Source organism: Pongo abelii, chromosome 18 (assembly GCF_028885655.2).
Source record: "Pongo abelii isolate AG06213 chromosome 18, NHGRI_mPonAbe1-v2.0_pri, whole genome shotgun sequence".
NCBI classification, from domain to species: Eukaryota; Metazoa; Chordata; class Mammalia; order Primates; family Hominidae; genus Pongo; species Pongo abelii.
Genome location: NC_072003.2, coordinates 57976104 through 57994807, shown reverse-complemented (window position 1 = coordinate 57994807; position 18704 = coordinate 57976104). Strand labels below are relative to the sequence as shown.

Genomic DNA, 18704 nt, shown 5'->3' with positions numbered 1-18704 from the left:
AAACCCTGTCTATATTAAAAATTCCAAAAATTAGCCGGGTGTGGTGGCGGGCGCCTGTAATCTCAGCTACTCGGGAGGCTGAGGCAGGAGAATTGCTTGAACCCGGGAGGCAGAGGTTGCAGTGAACCAAGATCGCACCACTGCACTCCAGCCTGGGCAACAAGAGCAAAAATCCATCTCAAAAAAAAAATAGAATGGTTCTTATGAGAGCATTTTTGAAATGGCACAATGTGGAAGAGAGAATCTCCTCTTCCATAAAAGCAATGAGAATACTGTTAAAAATTGCCAAAATCAACATTCTGGGAATGAAGCAAAGGCTTCCAACAATCCCAGGAGAGTTTATTCAAGAAAAATGACAACCTCAGTAAGAACGGCAAGACTTGTGGCATTTAACGCCCTATTCCCATCCCCCTCCTCCCAGCTCCATGGTAGCCTTAAAAACCAAAAGACTCAAAACTGTTGTCAGGGACCAGTGCGGTAGCTCATGCCTGTAATCCCAGCCCTTTGGAAGGCCAAGGCAGGCAGATCTCTTGAGCTCAAGAGTTTGAGACCAGCCTGGGCAACACAGTGAAACCCCATCTCTACTAAAAATACAAAAATTAGCTGGGTATGCAGGTGCACACCTGTATTCCTAGCTACTCAGGAGGCTGAGGCATGAGACTCACTTGAACTGGGAGGCGGAGGTTGCAGTGAGCCGAGATCTTTCCACTGCACTCCAGCCTGGGTGACAGAACAAGAGTTGGTCTCAAAAAAACTAAGAAAGAAAAAAAAAATAACTTCAAAAGAAAAAAGCTGGGGAATGAATTGTCTATAGAGGCCTTTAAAAAGTTTTGAGTGGCTCACACCTGTAATCCCGACATTTTGGGAGACAAAGGCAGGAGGATCACTTGAGCCCACGAGGTCAAAGCTGCAGTGAGCCATGATCATGCCACTGAACTCAAGCCTGGATGACAGAGTGAGATCCTGTCTCAATAAGTAAGAGCCAGGCGCAGTGGCTCACAACTGTAATCCCAGCACTTTGCAAAGCCAAGGCAGGCAGATACTTGAGGTCAGGAGTTCAAGACCAGCCTGGCCAACATGATGAAAGCCAGTCTCTATGAAAAAAATGCAAAAAAAATTAGCTGGGCATGATGGCGCACACCTGTAGTCCCAGCTACTCGGGAGGCTGAGATGGGAGAACTGCTTGAACCGGGAGGGGGATACTGCAGTGAGCCAAGATTGTGCCACTGCACTCCAGCCTGGGCAACAGAGTGAGACTCTGTCTCAAAAAAAAAAAAAAAAAATGAAGTAAGTAAGTAAAAGTTTGTCATTCTCCTGGAAAACTAGAAAACCATGAACAGGCACAGGCTGTGCACATGTCCAGGTAAGATCTAAGAACATCCTAATCTCTCACTTCTGGCTGGCCTTGAGGCTCTGTGCAAACAGAAAGTGAAGTCCAGGACAGAGGGATAAACTGCCAACCAGAGAATTAAAATCAAACAGGCTGGGATACTAACTGGTTCAAGGCATTTAAGGAAATCTATCAAATTCACTAAACTAACTCAGAGGAGACATCAGTGGCCACACACAACAAAGAATACAAACTTTAAAGAATTAGTCCAGGAAGGTCACTACGCAAAAGGTAGCAGCAACAAACTCCAATTTTTGGATTTCCATATTATATTATTTTTCAATGTCTTGTCTTCAAAAACATTATGAAAAATGTAAAGAAATGGGAAAGTATGGTCCATACATAGGGAAAAAAGCCGTCAATAGAAACTGTCCCTGAGGAAGCCCAAGCCCAGGTATTAGACTTACTAGACAAAGACTTGGAATCACATAGGCAAAGAATGAAAGGAAATTATGTCTGAACAACTACAGAAAAGTATGAGAACAGTGTCCTGTCATATAGAGACTATCAATGAATAGACATTATTAAAAAGACCCAAATAGAAATTCTGGAGTTAAAAAGTACAGTAATAACTGAAATTAAAAATTTAATACAAAGGCTCAGTAGTAAATTCGTGCTGACAGAAGAATCAGTGAACATGAGGATACATCAATTGAGATTATCTGGCCTATGGAAGAGAAAGAAAAAAATGAAGAAAAATGAGGGCTGGGTGTACCTGTAATCCCAGCACTTTGGGAGGCTGAGGAGGGCAGATCACTTGAAGCCAGGAGTTCCACACCAGCCTGGCCAACAAGGTGAAACCCCGTCTCTACTAAAAATACAGAAATTAGCCGAGCATGGTGGCATGTGCCTGTAATCCCAGCTACTCTGGAGGCTGAGACATGAGAATCACTTGAACCCAGGAGAGGGAGGTTGCAGTAAGCCAAGATGACAACACTGCACTCCAGCATCGGTGACTGAACCAGACTGTCTCAAAAAAAAAAAAGAATGAAGAAAAATGAACAGAATTTCAGAGACCTGTGAGACACCATCAGGCATACCAACATATACATAACGGCTGTCTCAGGAGAGAGAGAAGGGAGCAGAAAGAATATTTGAAGAAATAATGATGGAAAACTTTCCAAAGTTGAGAAAAACATTATCTACACGTCCAAGAAACTCTAAGAAAATTTTTTGTTTTTCTTGAGACGGAGTCTCCCTGTCACCCAGGCTGGAGTGCAGTGGCGCGATCTCAGCTGACTGCAGGCTCCGCCTCCCGGGTTCACGCCATTCTCCTGCCTCAGCCTCCTGAGTAACTGGGACTACAGATGCCTGCCACCATGCCCGGCTAATTTTTTTTGTATTTTTAGTAGAGACGGGGTTTCACTGTGTTAGCCAGGATGGTCTCGATCTCCTGACCTCGTGATCCGCCCACCTCGGCCTCCCAAAGTGCTGGGATTACAGGCGTGAGCCACCGTGCCCGTCCTAAGATAATCTTAAAGAGATCCATACCTAGAAACATCATAAACTATCCAAAGTCAAAGAGAGAAATTTGAAAGCAGCAAGAGAAGGTACACATACCTGGCTCCTCAGTGAACTTAACAACTGGTTTCTCATCAGAAACCATGGAGGCTAGAGGCAGTGAGCAGACACATGCAAAGTGCTCAAAGAAAAAGACCATAAATTAAGAATTCTGCATCCAGCAAAACTATCCTTCAAAAACGAAGGAGAAATTAACACATTCCCAGATGAAAACAGAGAAAATTGTTGCTAGCAGATCTGCCCTATAAGAAATATTCAAGGAAATCCTTAAGGCTGAAATAACAGGACACTAGACAGTAATTTGAATGAAGAAATAAAGAGCACCAGTAAAAGTAACTACATAGTAAATATTAAAAGTAGTACAAATGCATTTTTTTGTTTATAACACTTTTCTTGTGCTCCCTACTTATTTTTTATTTTTTGAAACACAGTCTCGCTCTGTCACCCAGGCTGGAGTACGGTGGCGCAACCTCAGCTCACTACAACCTCTGCCTCCCAGGCTCAGCAGTTCTCCCGCCTCAGCCTCTCCAGTAGCTGGGACTACAGGTGCACACCACCATACCCAGCTAATTTTTTTTTTGGTAGAGATGGAGTTTCACCTTGTTGCCCTGGCTGATCTCAAACTCCTGGGCTCAAGTGATCCACCCATATCTGCCTCTCAAAGTGCTGGGATGACAGGCATGAGCCATCACAACCAGCCATGCTCTCTCATTTAAAAAGCAACTGCATAAAGTAAGAATTATAAAACTATGTTGATGGAGCCAAGCTCAGTGGCTCACGCCTGTAATCCCAGCACTTTGGGAGGCCAAGGTGGGCAGATAACTTGAGGTCAGGAGTTTGAGAGCAGCCTGGCCAACATGGTGAAACCCTGTCTCTACTAAAAATACAAAAATTAGGTATTTTTAGTGGTAATGCATGCCTGTAGTCCCAGCTACTCAGGAGGCTGAGGTGAGAGAATAGCTTGAACCTGGGAGACAGAGGTTGCAGTGAGTCAGGATTGTGCCACTACACTCCAGCCTGCATGACAGAGTGAGACCCTGTATCAGAAAAAGAAGTTTTTTAATTTAACAATAAAACTATGTTGATGGGTTTATAGTGTATATAAACTGTTTTCATATTTGTATTACTGAAGTAGCATATGGGGGAACAGAACAAAAGGATATAGAAGCGAAGATTTGGATCCAAGTGAATTAAATTGGTATTAATTCTAACTAGATTGTTGTACTAACATTAATTATAATCCACAGGGCAACCACTAAGAAAATCACTCAAAACTGTATATAGTAAATGTCTTAGTCCATTTTGAGTTGCTGTAACAGAATACCACAGACTGGAGAATTTATAAGCAATAGAAGTTTATTTGGCTCATGGTTCTGGAGACTGGGAAGTCCAAGAGCATGGTGCTGCCATCTGGTGAGGGCCTTCATGCTGAGTCATCCCATGGCAGAAGGTGGAACACTTATTTTTATTTTTATTTTTATTTTTATTTTTATTTTTATTTTAAGACAGGATCTCGCTCTGTCATTCAGGCTGGAGTACAGTGGCAGGATCATAGTTCACTGCAGCCTCAAACTCCTGAACTCAAGCAATCCTCCTGCCTCAGCTTCCTGAATAGTTGAGACTACAGGCATGAGACAGCATGCCTGGCTACTTTTTCTTTTCTGTAGAGACAGCTATGTTCACTGGGCTGGTCTTGAACTCCTGGCCTCAAGTGAGGCCTACCTCAGCCTCCCAAAGTGCTAAAACCACAGATGTGAGCCACCGTCCCCAGTCCAGAACTTGCTTCTCTAATAAGCCCAATCTCATGATAACTAACCCACTCCCACAATAATGATATTAGTCCATTCATCAGGGCAGAGTGCTCATGACCTAATCACCTCTTATGTGGCCTCACCTCCCAACACTGTTGCATTAGGTATTAAGTTTCTGACACATGAATTTTGGGGGACATATTCAAACAATAACAGTAAAAGAAATCACAAGGGAATAAAATGATAGACTAGAAAATATGTACTTAACACAAAATAAGACAATAATGGAGGAACAGAGGAATAACAACAACAACCTAAAGACATATAGAAAACAAACAGCACAATGGCAGATGTAAAGCCTACCTTACTAGTAATTACATTAAATGTAAATGAATTAAACACTACAATTAAAAGACAGATATTAGCAGAAGAGTTTTTTTATTTAAAAGATCCAACTACATGCTGTTGACAAAAGACAATCTTTTTTTTTTTTTTTTTTTTGAGATGGGGTCTTGCTCTGTCACCCAGGCTGGAGTGCAGTGGCGTGAGCACAACTCATTCCAGTCTCAAACTTCCTGGGCTCAAGCAATCCTCCCATCTCATCTTTCTGAGTAGCTGGGACCACAGGCATGTGCCACCACACCTGGCTAATTTTTTTAGTTTTTGGTAGAAATGAGATGTCACTATGTTGCCCAGGCTGGTCTCCAACTACTGAGTTCAACAATCCTCCTGCCTCAGCCTCCGAAAGTGATTGGATTATGAGCATGAGCCACTGCTCCCAGCCTCATACTTTCAAGAATGGATATAACAACTAGGCAGAAGGTCAACAAGAAAAGAGAAGGCTCCAAAAATACCATAAATCAACCAACTAAACCTAATAGACGATCTATAGAACACTTGACACAACAAGAGCAGAAAATGCAATCTTCTCAAGTGCACATGGAACATTCTCCAGGATAGCCCATACATTAAGCCATAAAACAAGCCTCCATAAACATAAAAGGTCTGAAATCATACAAAGTATGTTCTCCGACCACAGTGGAATGAAACTAGGAATCAATCACAAAAGGAAATTTGGGAAATTTATAAATACATGGATGTTGAACAATATACTACTAAATAACATCAGTTAAAGAAGAAATCACAAGGGAAATTAGAAAATATTTTAATGAAAACGAAAACACATATCAAATCTTCCGGGACGTAGTTAAAGCAGTGCGTAGCTATAAATGCCTATGTTAAAAAAAAAGAAGAAAGATGTTGGCCAGGTGCGTTGGCTCATGCCTGTAATCCAAGCAGTTTGGGAGGCCAAGGCAGGTGGATCACCTGAGGTCAGGAATTCAAGATCAGACGGCCAAAGTGTTAAAACCCCATCTCTACTAAAAATACAAAAAATTACCCAGGCATGGTGGCACATGCCTGTAATCCCAGCTACATGGGAGGCTGAGGCAGGAGAATTGCTTGAACCCAGGAGGCAGAGGTTGCAGTGAGCCGAGATCGCGCCACTGCACTCCAGCCTGTGCGACAAAGCAAGACTCCGTCAAAAAAAAAAAAGAAGAAAGATCTTAATTCAATAACCTAATATTCCATCTAAGAAACTGTAAATGAAAGATCAAATTAAACCCAAAGCAAGCAGAAGAAAAGAAAATAATAAAAACTAGAGCTAAAATAAAGGAAACAGAATAGAAAAATAGAGAAAATCAACAAAATCAAAAAATTGTTTCTTTTTAAGAATCAACACAACTGACAAAGTTTTAACTACACTGACCAAGAAAGAGAAGACTCATATTGCTAAAATCAGGAATGAAATAGAAGCCATTAATAGTCCCCTTACAGAAATAAAAAGGATTATAAGAGAATACTATGAAAAGCATATGCCAACAAGTCAGATAACCTACATTAAATGGACAAATTCCTAGAAAAACACTACCCAAACTGGCTAGGCGTGGTGGCTCATGCCTGCAATCCCAGCACTTTGGGAGGCCAAGGTGGGCAGATCACTTGAGGTCAGGAGTTCGACACCAGCCTGGCCAACATGGCAAAATTCCATCTTTACCAGAAATACAAAAAATTAGCCAGGCGTGGTGGCACATGCCTGTGGTCCCAGCTACTTGGGAGGTGGGAGGATCACTTGAGCTCAGGAGGCAAAGGTTGCAGTTAGCCAAGATCACGCTTCCAGCCTGGGTGACAGAGTGAGACCCCATCTCAAAGAAAAACACTACCAAAACCGACTCAAAGAGAAACAGAAAATTTGAATAGACTTACAATTAAGAGATTGAATGAAGAATCCAAAGACTTCCCACCAAGAAAAACTGAGGATTTGACAGCTTCACATAGACTACATCATCACCAAGAAATATTAATCCCAGGAATGCAAAATTGATTCAACGTAGGAAAATCAACGTACATACCACATCAATAAAATAAAGTAGAAACATCACATAATCATCTCAATAGAAGCAAAAAAAAAACCACCATTTGACAAAATCCAACACCCATTCATGATAAAAACACTCAACACACTAGGAATACACAGGAAATTCCTACCCTGATAAAAGGCATCTACAAATAATCCACAGGCAACATCATACTTAATAATGAACCGCTGAATGATTGTCTCCTGAAACAAGGAACAAAACAAGGATGTCCACTCTCATCATTTCATTCAACATTGTACTGGAGGTTCTAGTACAGTCAAGGCTAGAAAATAAAAGGAATCCAGATTAGAAAGGAAGATATAAAATTATCTCTATTTACAGATTTTATAATCTTACGTTGAAGATTCCACTAATAAAACTATTAGAGCTAGTAAATAAGTTCAACAGAATTGTAGGGTATAAGATCAATATACAAAACAGTTGTAGGACTGGCACAGTGGCTCATACCTGTAATCCTAGCACTTTGGGAGGCTGAGGTAGAAGGATTGCCTGAGCCCAGGAATTCAAGACTAGCCTGGACAACACAGCAAGATCCCGTCTTTGCAAAAAATTTAAAAATTAACTGGACATGGTAGCACACATCTGCAGTCCTGGCTACTTGGGAGACTGAGGTGGGAGGATCACTTGAGCCCAGGATTTTGTGCTGAGCAGCAGCCTGGGCAACAGAGCAAGGCCCTGTCTCTAAAATGATAATAATAATAATAAAATAATTTTTTTTTTGAGACGGAGTCTCGCTCTGTCACCCAGGCTGGAGTGCAGTGGTGCAATCTTGGCTTACTGCAACCTCCACCTCCCAGGTGCAAGCAATTCTCCTGCCGCAGCCTCCCAAGTAGCTGGGACTACAGGTGCATGCCACCACGTCTGGCTAATTTTTTTGTATTTTTAGTAGAGATGGGGTTTCACCGTGTTAGCCAGGATGGTCTCGATCTCCTGACATCGTGATCCACCCACCTCAGCCTCCCAAAGTGCTGGGATTACAGGCGTGAGCCACCTCACCCAGCGAATAAAATAATTTTTAAAAGGTTAAACATAGAGTTACCATCTGATCCATCAATTCCACTTCTACATGTATACCCAAGAGAAATGAAAACATATGTCCACACAAAAACTAGTCCATGAGGGAGGCCGAGGTGGGCGGATCACCCGAGGTCAGGAGCTCGAGACCAGCCTGGCCAACATGGCGAAACCCCATTTCTACTAAAAATACAAAATTCATTGGGCGTGGTGGCGGGCGCCTGTAATCCCAGCTACTCGGGAGGCTGAGGCAGGAGAATCGTTTGAACCCAGGAGGCGGAGGTTGCAGTGAGCCAAGATCATGCCATTGCACTCCAACCTGGGCAAAAAGAGCGAAATTCCATCTCAAATAAAAGAAACTTGTACATGAATGTTCACAGCACCATTATTCACAGTAGCCAAAAAGAAAAAATAACACAAATATCAATTACTGAACAGATAAAAAAAATGTGGTGTAATGAGAAAAACACTGAACTGTATGAAAAACCTTCCCCCAAACTTGGAGGCAGTTGAGAGACCAGAGAATGACTCAGGCAAGTCCAGCTTGGCAAGTAGATGAGTTTGAGGACTTACATACGGGACACTCCTGGACAGCAGCAGGACAGTGCTAGAGATCCGCACCACCTCCCATCTCTAAGCCGTTTTTAAGCTAATTTTCTAGCTCTTTGCCTACTGCGTGTATGCAGTGGGACTGTTTTCCTTGGTAGATTCTCAGATCCTCTCCAGGATGTTTGAGTTCTCAGGAATATCTGCTCCTAGGCTGGGCACCATGGCCTTGGCTCACCACCCAGCATTCAGGATTCAAGCAGTGGACATACACCCCCAAGTAACCTGATGGGGGACCTGCCACACTACATGTGGTATAGCCACACAACAGAACATTATTCAGCAGTAAAAATGAATGAAATACTGATTCATGTTCCAACTAGGATGAGCCCTGAAAACAGTATGCTCAGTGAAAGAAGCAGACAGAACAGGTCACATATTGTGTGACTCAATTTATATGAAAGGTCAAGAATAGGCAAATCCACAGAAGCAAAAAGTAGATTCAGAGTTGCCAGGGGCTTGGTGGAGGGGGAGATGGGAAGTGACTGCTAATGGGTTCAGGATTTTAGTAGGGGAGGGTGATCACAATATTCTGAAATTAGATAGTGGTCATCATTGCACAACTCTGAAGAAACTAAAATGCATCTTATTGGACGCTTTCAAAGGGTGGATTTTATGGCATATGAATATCTCAACAAAACTATTCTTATTTTTTTAATTTCTTCTTTTTTTTTTCGAGACAGAGTCTTACTCTGTTGCCCAAGTTGGAGTGCAGTGGCGCAATCTCGGCTCACTGCAGCCTCCACCTCCCAGGTTCAAGCAATTCTTGTGACTCAGCCTCCTGAGTAACAGGGATTACAGACATGCACCACCACACCCAGCTAATTTTTGTATTTTTAGTAGAGACAGAGTTTCGCCATGGTGACCAGACTGGTCTCAAACACCTGACCTCAAATGATCTGCCTGCCTCAGCCTCCCAAAGTACTGGGATTACAGGCATGAGCCACCACGCCTGGCCTCAATAAAGCTATGTTAAAAAAAAAAAACAAACCTGCAGACAACTCAAATGTCCTTCAAAGAGTGATAGGGCAAATAAACTGTGGTACGTACATACCATGGAATACTACTCAGCAATAAAACCTATCTGTGTTGACGTATATAGCTTACATGAGTCTCTTCTGGGGAATTTTACTGAGTTAAAAAAAAAAAAGGCAATCTTAGAAAATTACAGACTGTGTTGTCTATGAACTGAATGTTTGTGTTCATCCCAAACTGATATGTGGAAACCCTAATCCCCAATGTGATAGTATTTGGAGACGTGCCTTTGGGAGGTAATTAGGTAATTAAAGCCCTCGTGATGGGATTAGTACTATTTTTTTTTTTTTTTTTTTTTTTTTTTTTTGAGCCAGAGTCTTACTCTGTCACCCAGGCTGGAATGCAGTGGCACGATCTCGGCTCACTGAAACCTCCGCTTCCTGGGTTCAAGCAATTCTCCTGCCTCAGCCTCCTGAATGGCTGGGTCTACAGTCGCACGCCACCACACCCAGCTAAAGTTTTTTGTATTTTTAGTAGAGATGGGGTTTCACCATGTTGGTCAGGCTGGTCTTGAACTGCTGACCTCATGATCCACCTGCCTCGGCCTCCCAAAGTGCTGGGATTACAGGCTTGAGCCACCACACCCAGCCGCAGGATTAGTTCACTTATAAGAAGAAACAAGGCCAGGCATGGTGGCCCACGCCTGTAATCCAAGCACTTTGGGAGACTGAGACAGGAGGTTCACTTGAGCCCAGGAGTTTGAGGCCATCCTGGGCAACATAGGAAGACCTTGTCTCTATAAAAAATAAAAAGTTAGCTAGGCATGATGGTGCGCGTGCCTGTAGTCTCAATTATTTGGGAAGCTGAAGCAGGAAGACTACTGGAGCCTGGGAGATGGGGGCTGCAGTGAGCTGTGATTGCACCACTGCCCTCCAGCCTGGGCAACAGAGACTGTGTCTCTAAAAATAATAATAATAATAATAAAATAAATAAAAATAAGAGAGAGTTTACCTTCCCTCTCTGCTTTCCACAATGTGAGGACACAGCAGGAAGATGGCCATCTGAAAACTATGAAGATGGTCCTCCCCAGAACTTGACTCTGCTGGCATTCTGACCTCAGTCTTGACAGCTTCCAGGACTGTGAAAAATAAATCTCTGTTGTTTAAACCACCCAGTCTATGATATTCTGTTATAGCGGCCTGAACTGTTTAAGACAGTATGATTCTATTTTTCTTTTTTTTGAGACAGAGTCTCACTCTGTCTCCCAGGCTGGAGTGCAGTGGTATGATCTCTGCTCACCGCAACCTCCGCCTCCCGGGTTCAAGTGATTCTCCTGCCTCAGGCTCCCGAGTAGCTGGGACTACTGGCGTGCACCACCATGCCCAGCTAATTTTTGTATTTTTAGTAGAGACGGGATTTTGCTATGTTGGCCAGGCTGGTCTCGAACTCCTGACCTCAAGTGATCAGCCCACCTTGGCCTCCCAAAGCTCTGGGATTACAGGTGTGAGCCACCGCACCCAACCGGTATGATTCAATTTATATAAACTTTTTGGAGGCCAGGCGCAGTGGCTCATGCCTGTAATTCCAGCACTTTGGGAGGCCGAGGCAGGTGGATCACTTGAGATCAGGAGTTCGAGACCAACCTGGCCAACAAGGCGAAACCCCATCTCTACTAAAAATATAAAAATTAGCTGGGAGTGGTGGTGCATGCCTGTAATCCCAGCTACTCGGGAGGCTGAGGCAGAAGAATCACTTGAACCCGGCAGGCAGAGGTTGCAGTGAGCAAAGATCCTGCCACTGCACCCCAGCCTGGGAAACAGAGTGAGACTCTGTCTCAAAAAAAAAAAAAGGTGTGATTTGGGTTTCTAAGGATTCCCAGTGTGTCCTCATCGGTGAGGACTTCTGATGCATGGAGAGGTAGGTGCAGTGGAGAGCATATCCACAAAACAGAGATGAGGCTATTGGGATGCTGGAGATTACGTGACAACTTGTGAGTGACACACAGCCAAGAACAGAACCGGGACTGGATGCCCATTTCTTCATTCAGCAAATTATTTACTGAGCACCTACAATCCCTCAAAAACTGTTCTAGAGTCTAAGCCGTGGGGTCGTAGCCATGCCCCCAGCCCACTCTCTTGCAGGAAAGACCGTGGCTCAAGGTCCCCCACATTACTGATTTAAAAAAACTCCAGTGCTCTGGCCACGGGCGTGAAGGCAAGGACAGAGACGGGGAGGATAATGACGCCAAATAGCTTTGGCCCACCGCCACCGGGACTGGCAAAGACGCCAGACCTCCTAATGCTCTTCCTTGGAGGAAGGAGCAGTGTTTGATTTGGTCAAGAGGCCAAGACTAAAAGTAAGAGGATAAACACGAGCTGGCTGGACGCGAGGCTGACTCAGAGCAGTGCTGTCGGGCTGAGGATTCAGGAAGCTGGTGTTGTCCAAGCTTCACATTTGCGGAAACTACGACTCCCAGCGTGTCCCGCGGCCGCCCGAGCGGGCGTCATGTGATCCATGCTCACGTGTCTCTGCAGCCGGCTCGGGAAAGACTGCCCCAAGGTAAGTGGCCGGAGACAGGCTCGGGGGGGTGGAAGTGTTAGATCCCCGAGGTCTGTGGAGCGCCTCAGTCCCCGCCGCCGCGGAAGAGCTCAGGCCCTTTTCCTGCAGGGGTCCAGATCTCGGCGTCCTCGCCCCACGCCCGCCCCTCTGTTGCGCCGGCTCTGCCGCGCCTTTGCCCAGCCGGCGGGTATCCACCCAGTCCTAGGCCGGGATCGAGTCCCGGAGCTCCTCCCCAGTTTACCCCACAGTAGCCCACCCTTCTCGCTCCAGGCCTGGGAATCGCCCCGCCCCGGCCTCCTGGCCCGGGTGCGCCCTGGCTCACCTCACAAAGCCTCACCTCACAAAGCAGCCCACCCTTTCTATCTCAGGACTCCAACCCCAGGCTGGACTGGGAGCACACTCCAGTTGGGATCTGAGGGGCCTACATCGCTGGCCTGAGCATGTGGGCATCAGGCTTCTATTCTGGCTCTGCCAGCTACCCACTGTGACCTTAGTGTAACCTCTCCCTCCTGGGCCTGTTTTCCTGTCTGTCCTGGAGCTCCATTCCATGAGTAAGCGTGAGAGCCGCTCAGTTTCCTCCAGCTCTGCTGAAGCCAGCACAGAAGTAGCCCAAACTCTTCCCTCTGCTGACAGCAAATTTTAGGCAAAGTCTTGAGAAAGAAGAAATTGGGGCCAGAAAGGGAAGTGAGGAGAATCAGATCCCAGATCTTTGGGGAGAAGGAGCAACCGCCTCTGGCACAGCCCATCAGGGAGAAAGAGCAGGTAAGGTGCAACAATGGGCTGAGTAATTTGCCAGTGAGCAGTGGGGGTGCCAAGAGATCTTAACCAAGGCAGAGAATCTGCAAGAGGTGGGACCCCCAGCTTCTGAGTTCCATGAGGACCCCAGCATGTACTCTCATGTGGGTGGCAGGAGAGGCTGGCAGATGGTGCAGGACTCGGGCAGGGGTGCCCAAGGGAAACATTTTGGTTGGAGAGTCAGGAAGCCACATCAAGCCTTGTGACCTTGGACAAGTCACTCTGTAGACCTCTGTCTCTGTGACATGAGCAGCGGGGAGGAGGTGGTCACAGCTCTGGCAGTGGTCACTTTGCAGGGTTCTTTCTGTAGCTACACTGGAAGCCTGGGAGTCCCAAGACTGCCTTCACTGCTCACTGCTTTGATTTTGCTGAGTTGCTGGTTGGGTGACAGGATGTATAAGAGGATGTGTAAGCCCTGTGACATCTGACAGATCTTGCTGGGTTTCGAGCCAGCAGAGGAATGTTTCCTCTGGTGCCATGTCCCTTGGTTCCATGCTTGATGACAGATGGCTGAGAGCATATGAACTTTCACCCTTTCCCTCTCATGAATGGATGGTCCCCAGCTTTGTTTGTCCATCATCAAGAGGAGCGATGGGAAGTAGCCCAAGGGGTCTTGTTAGTCATTTTAAACCCCCAGTGGGCTGAAGGCATCAGAGAGGGTGGCCCAATGGTTCGGGCAGTCGTTATGGCTGAATCTGCTCAGTTCCCTTTTTTTCCCTCTGGGCTATAAAGACTAAACCAGGCCTGGGGCTGTGGCTCATGCCTGTAATCCCAGCACTTTGGGAGGCCTAGGCAGCAGGATTGCTTGAGCCCAGGAGTTCAAGACCAGCCTGGGCAACATAGTGAGACCTCCTCATCTCTACAAAAAATTTAAACACGACAGGCATGGGGGGGCTTGTCACCTGGGAGAAGAATTGAGAATTGGCCTGAATTTTGAAAGGCCAATTTTGCTCCCCACAGGAACAAAAAATTTAAAAAGTTGGCCAAGCGTGGTGGCTCACGCCTGTAATCCTAGCACTTTGGGAGGCCAAGGCAGGGGGATCACAAGGTCAGGAGTTCAAGACCAGCCTGGCCAACACGGCAAAACCCCATCTCTACTAAAAATACAGAAATTAGCCAGGCATGGTGGCGAGCACCTGTAATCCCAGCTACTCAGGAGGCTGAGGCAGGAAAATCTCTGAACCCGGGAGGCAGAGGTTGCAGTGAGCTGAGATCATGCCATTGCACTCCAGCCTGGGTGACAAGAGCAAGACTCCGTCTCAAAAAAAAAAAAATTAAAAAGTTAGCTGGCTGTGGTGGCACACGCTTGTAGTCCCAGGTACTCGGGAAGTTGAGGTAGGAGGATTGCTTGAGCCCGGTAGATTGAGGCTGCAGTGAGCTCTGATTGCGCCACTGCATTCCAGCCTGGGCAACAGAGTGAGACCCTGTCTCTAAATAAATAAAGACTAAACCAGGGAGGGAGTAGAAATTAAAATGGAGTTTTGTGTGAGTACCCTGAAATCGGGACTCAGGAATGAGGAGACTCTAGGAGAAGGAGTCTTTGGCAGATTTCGCCAGCCTGGGTGGTAACCAGCTAATAGCAGCCTCTGGGGAAGACTGCCCTGGCTCCTCCCTGCCCCCTTAGTTCCTGCCCTTGAAATCCGGCCTTCTTCCTGCTCTTTCTCCCATTACCTATCCCAGGGCCTCTGTGCCCATTGTTACCTGGCCAATAGCACCAGGCTCTGGTTTGGGTTTTGTTTGTTTGTTTGTTTTGAGACAGAGTCTGTCGCCCAGACTGGAGTGCAGTGGCGTGATCTGGGCTCACTGCAACCTCTGTCTCCCAATTTCAGGCGATTCTCCTGCCTCAGCCTCCTGCACAGCTGGGATTACAGGGGTGCGCCACCACACCTGGCTAATTTTTGTATTTTTAGTAGAGATGGGGTTTCATCATGTTGGCCAGGCTGGTCTCAAACTCCTGACCTCAGGTGATCTGCCCACCTCGACCTCCCAAAGTGCTGGGATTACAGACGTGAGCCACCACACCTGGCCCAGGCTCTGGTTTTGATCAGTGTTCTACTCTCTGCTTGCTTAGGGCTGGAGAGTCTCAGGCATGGTGGTGGTGGGCAACATGGGAAGGGGCATCTGCAGAAATAACAGCAGCAGTGACCATTTATCGAGTCTTAAACCCTTACTGATATTAACACAACCCACAGGAACATATGATGTAAAGACCTAGAGGGGCGAAGTGACTTGCCCAGGGTCACACAGATAGGCAGCGGAGGAGTCAGCATTCTGATGGCAGAACCTACTCGGAGACCCAGATCACAGCCCTATCCAGGGCTGCTCTTGATCTGGGGGTGGACTTGATGCTTTAGGACCATCATTTCTCTGTGGGTCTCAGGCTATGAGCTGAACCTTGAGAACACTGAAGGTCCTTTTTCAGGGCTGGGCTCCTCAGAGCCTCTCGAGATTCTTGGAAGAAAAAAAACTGCATCTCAACTATGTTTACCCAGAGAGCAAAGAGAATCAGTCAGGTGATAAGCCTGTTATCTGAGTTCCACCATACCCAAGGTACCATCTTGGACCCAGGAGTGGGGCAGATACAAACAGATGGATGCCCTATAGTCAGACAGGCCTGGGTTTGAATCCCAGCTCCACCACTGACCGCCGTATGACTGAGGGGAGAGTGGTTATCCCCTCTGGGATTCAGCTTCCTCTTTGGTAAAATGGTGACTGTCATGTCTACCTTTTAGGGCTGCATTGAGGATTGAATGAGAAAGCATTCCATAGCTGCAGCAATAGTGGTTTATAGTAACAAACAGCACTGCATGTTTGGCACTGATCATTGTAATCTAGCCCAGGAAAGCAAGCCTAGTGGCCAGTGAGATGCTAGCACATGAGAGAGTACTGAGAAGAAACCAGCTTGAGTGGTTCTGGGCCCCTACATGGCTCCAAGAAGAGCTCAGTGAGTGACCCAGGAAATGGGGAAGAAATAGGACCTAAAAGGGTGGCGGCAAAGGAGTTGGGAGCATTCCAAGCATGGGATGAATCATTGTTTTCCTGAAGATGCAAACATGACAGGCATGGGGGCTTGTCACATGAGATAAGAGTCGAGAATTGGCCTGAATTTCGAAGGGCCTCGAAAGCCACAGAATTCAGACTCTGGGCCACCGGGAGGCGTGCTGGACTATAATATGTTGAATCTCAGTTCTTGGTGAGGGGTCTTTTTGGGACCCTGTGGGGTGGAAACAGGCTGGGAAGCCAGACAGATCTGGATCCAAATCCTGCTATGCAACTTGCTAATATATGACCCTGGGTCAGTGATGGGATCTCTCCGAACCTTTTGACCACAAGACTGTCCTAAGGATTGAATGAGATAAAGTGTATCCATGACACACCTGCCCAACGCGGGGCCTCTTTCTAGTGCTGATGTGTTAGTACCTATTTTATGTTGACATCTAACTGGTCCAGTGAGTCTGTATGCGTGAAGGAAGCAAGCATGATTTGCACCTGATCTGTTTCTGTGTCTGTCTCCCCATACTCTGGCACCCAGTGCACTGTCTGCACAGAGGCATACCTGGGTTTGGACCCTACCAATGTGATCTTGGGAAAGTTATTTCACCTTTTTGTTCCCCAGTTCCCCCATCTTAGGATAACAGTAGTGCCTGCCTTTGTCCCATCTAGGTTGAGAAGAGTCCTAGGCTAACAGCCCCAAACAGGTGGGTGTTGCTCAGCTGCCTGGGGCATGTGGTTGTAAGGCAGAACCCACAGACCTTGCAGGAAGAAGGCTCTTGGGGCCATGGCCCAGGTCAGCATCAACAATGACTACAGCGAGTGGGGCTTGAGCACGGATGCCGGGGAGCGGGCCCGGCTGCTGCAGAGTCCCTGTGTGGACACAGCCCCCAAGAGTGAGTGGGAAGCCTCTCCTGGGGGTCCGGACAGAGGCACCACTTCCACACTTGGGGCCATCTTCATCGTTGTCAACGCGTGCCTGGGCGCAGGGTTACTCAACTTCCCAGCAGCCTTCAGCACTGCGGGGGGCGTGGCAGCAGGCATCGTACTGCAGATGGTGAGTGCACTGGCCGGGAGGGCAGAGGTGCAGTTCGGCTGGGCACTTTGCCTCAAAAGGGAGGCTTTGGGTCAGGGATGGCCAGTAAGTGATACACGCACTGCTCTCCCCTCCCTCACACATGACAGACATGACTAATCTATTCTAGTATTCTTTCCTCTGACCCAAATGAGACTTCAGAAGCCTTCCAACAATCAGAGAAATTTGAACATCAATTACATCTCTAATTTTTTAGGCGTAACACTGATTTTGTGGTATGTTTAAAAAGAGGGCCCTTATCTTTTAGAACTACATACTGAAATATTTATTGATGAAATGATATGATAGCTTATATTGGCTTCACAATAAATGCAGAGTGGGAGGGAAGGGGAATGATGAAACAAGTTGGCCATGCATTGATCATTTTTGAAGCTGAGTGGTGGATACATGACAGTTCTTTTTACTATTCTCTTTACTTTTTTTTTGAGATGGAGTCTTGCTTTGTCACCCAGGCTGGAGTGCAGTGGCCTGATCTCGGCTTACTTCAGTCTCCGCCTCCCAGTTTCAAGTGATTCTCCTGCCTCAGCCTCCCAAGTCGCTGGCATTACAGGCACCCACCACCATGCCCAGCTAATTTTTGTATTTTTAGTAGAGACGGGGTTTTACCACGTTGGCCAGGCTGGTCTCAAACTCCTGACTTCAAGTGATCCTCCTGCCTCAGCCTCCCAAAGTGCTGGGATTACAGGCATGAGCCATCGCATCCAGCCTATTCTCTTTACTTTTGTATGTTTGCAATTTTTCACAAAACTTTTTGTTTTTAAAGAAAATCTCAACTCAGCATCCTCTAGCAGTCTCTTAAAATTGCCTTTGCCAAGCTTGCTTTGGGCACTGGCCCAGTAAATGCTAGGCGAGCCCAGGGTGCCCTCTGCTGCCAGGCCTTTCCCACAAGCTCTTGTTCTGCCTCTGCCTACAGGGTATGCTGGTTTTCATCATCAGTGGCCTTGTCATCCTGGCCTACTGCTCCCAGGCCAGCAATGAGAGGACCTACCAGGAGGTGGTATGGGCTGTGTGTGGCAAGCTGACAGGTGTGCTGTGTGAGGTGGCCATCGCTGTCTACACCTTTGGCACCTGCATTGCCTTCCTAATCATCATTGGTGACCAGCAGGACAAGAGTGAGCTTCTCCCTCAGTCCCTACCCCATCTCTTCTTATCAGCCCCAGAGATCCTGGGGTGGAGGGAAAAGGCACTGAACACCTCTCCAGGACTTACCTGGGCCCAGCATTCATCTGGGAATCCTCCCTCCAGGCAGAGGGAGGTCCTGGGGCCCAGCAGAGCAGGAGGGCCACACCCCATGGTGGCCTGGCTTGACATTCTCTCCTTCCTCCCTGTGCAGTTATAGCTGTGATGGCGAAAGAGCCGGAGGGGGCCAGCGGCCCTTGGTACACAGACCGCAAGTTCACCATCAGCCTCACTGCCTTCCTCTTCATCCTGCCCCTCTCCATCCCCAGGGAGATTGGTTTCCAGAAATATGCCAGGTTTGGAGGCCCCAGCCTGGGTCAGACAGAAGCTATGATCCTGGGCAGCTGTAGACCCAAGGGCTCCTGGGGAACCCTGCTCCTCCATGCCAC

General features: G+C 46.8%; 1 protein-coding gene and 1 long non-coding RNA gene across 5 annotated transcripts in view; one reads left to right on the top strand and one right to left on the bottom strand.

Annotated features, from left to right (window-relative positions):
- LOC129050820 (uncharacterized) overlaps window positions 1-12535 on the bottom strand; it is a 23235-nt gene extending 10700 nt beyond the window's left edge. For both annotated transcript variants that reach the window (XR_008514646.2, XR_008514645.1), the window contains exons 1-2: window positions 12218-12535; window positions 10707-10833 (exon numbers count right to left, since the gene is read on the bottom strand). This is a non-coding gene — a long non-coding RNA (uncharacterized LOC129050820). The remainder of the gene's footprint in view (window positions 1-10706; window positions 10834-12217) is intronic.
- The window catches only part of SLC38A7 (solute carrier family 38 member 7), a 23463-nt gene continuing 16490 nt past the window's right edge, over window positions 11732-18704 (top strand). The window contains exons 1-4 of one of the 3 annotated variants that reach the window (XM_054533093.2): window positions 11732-12254; window positions 12888-13016; window positions 18050-18248; window positions 18470-18611. In XM_054533093.2, the coding sequence (XP_054389068.1) occupies window positions 12210-12254; window positions 12888-13016; window positions 18050-18248; window positions 18470-18611 (515 nt within the window). In that variant the 5' untranslated portion in view covers window positions 11732-12209. 3 annotated transcript variants of the gene reach the window in all.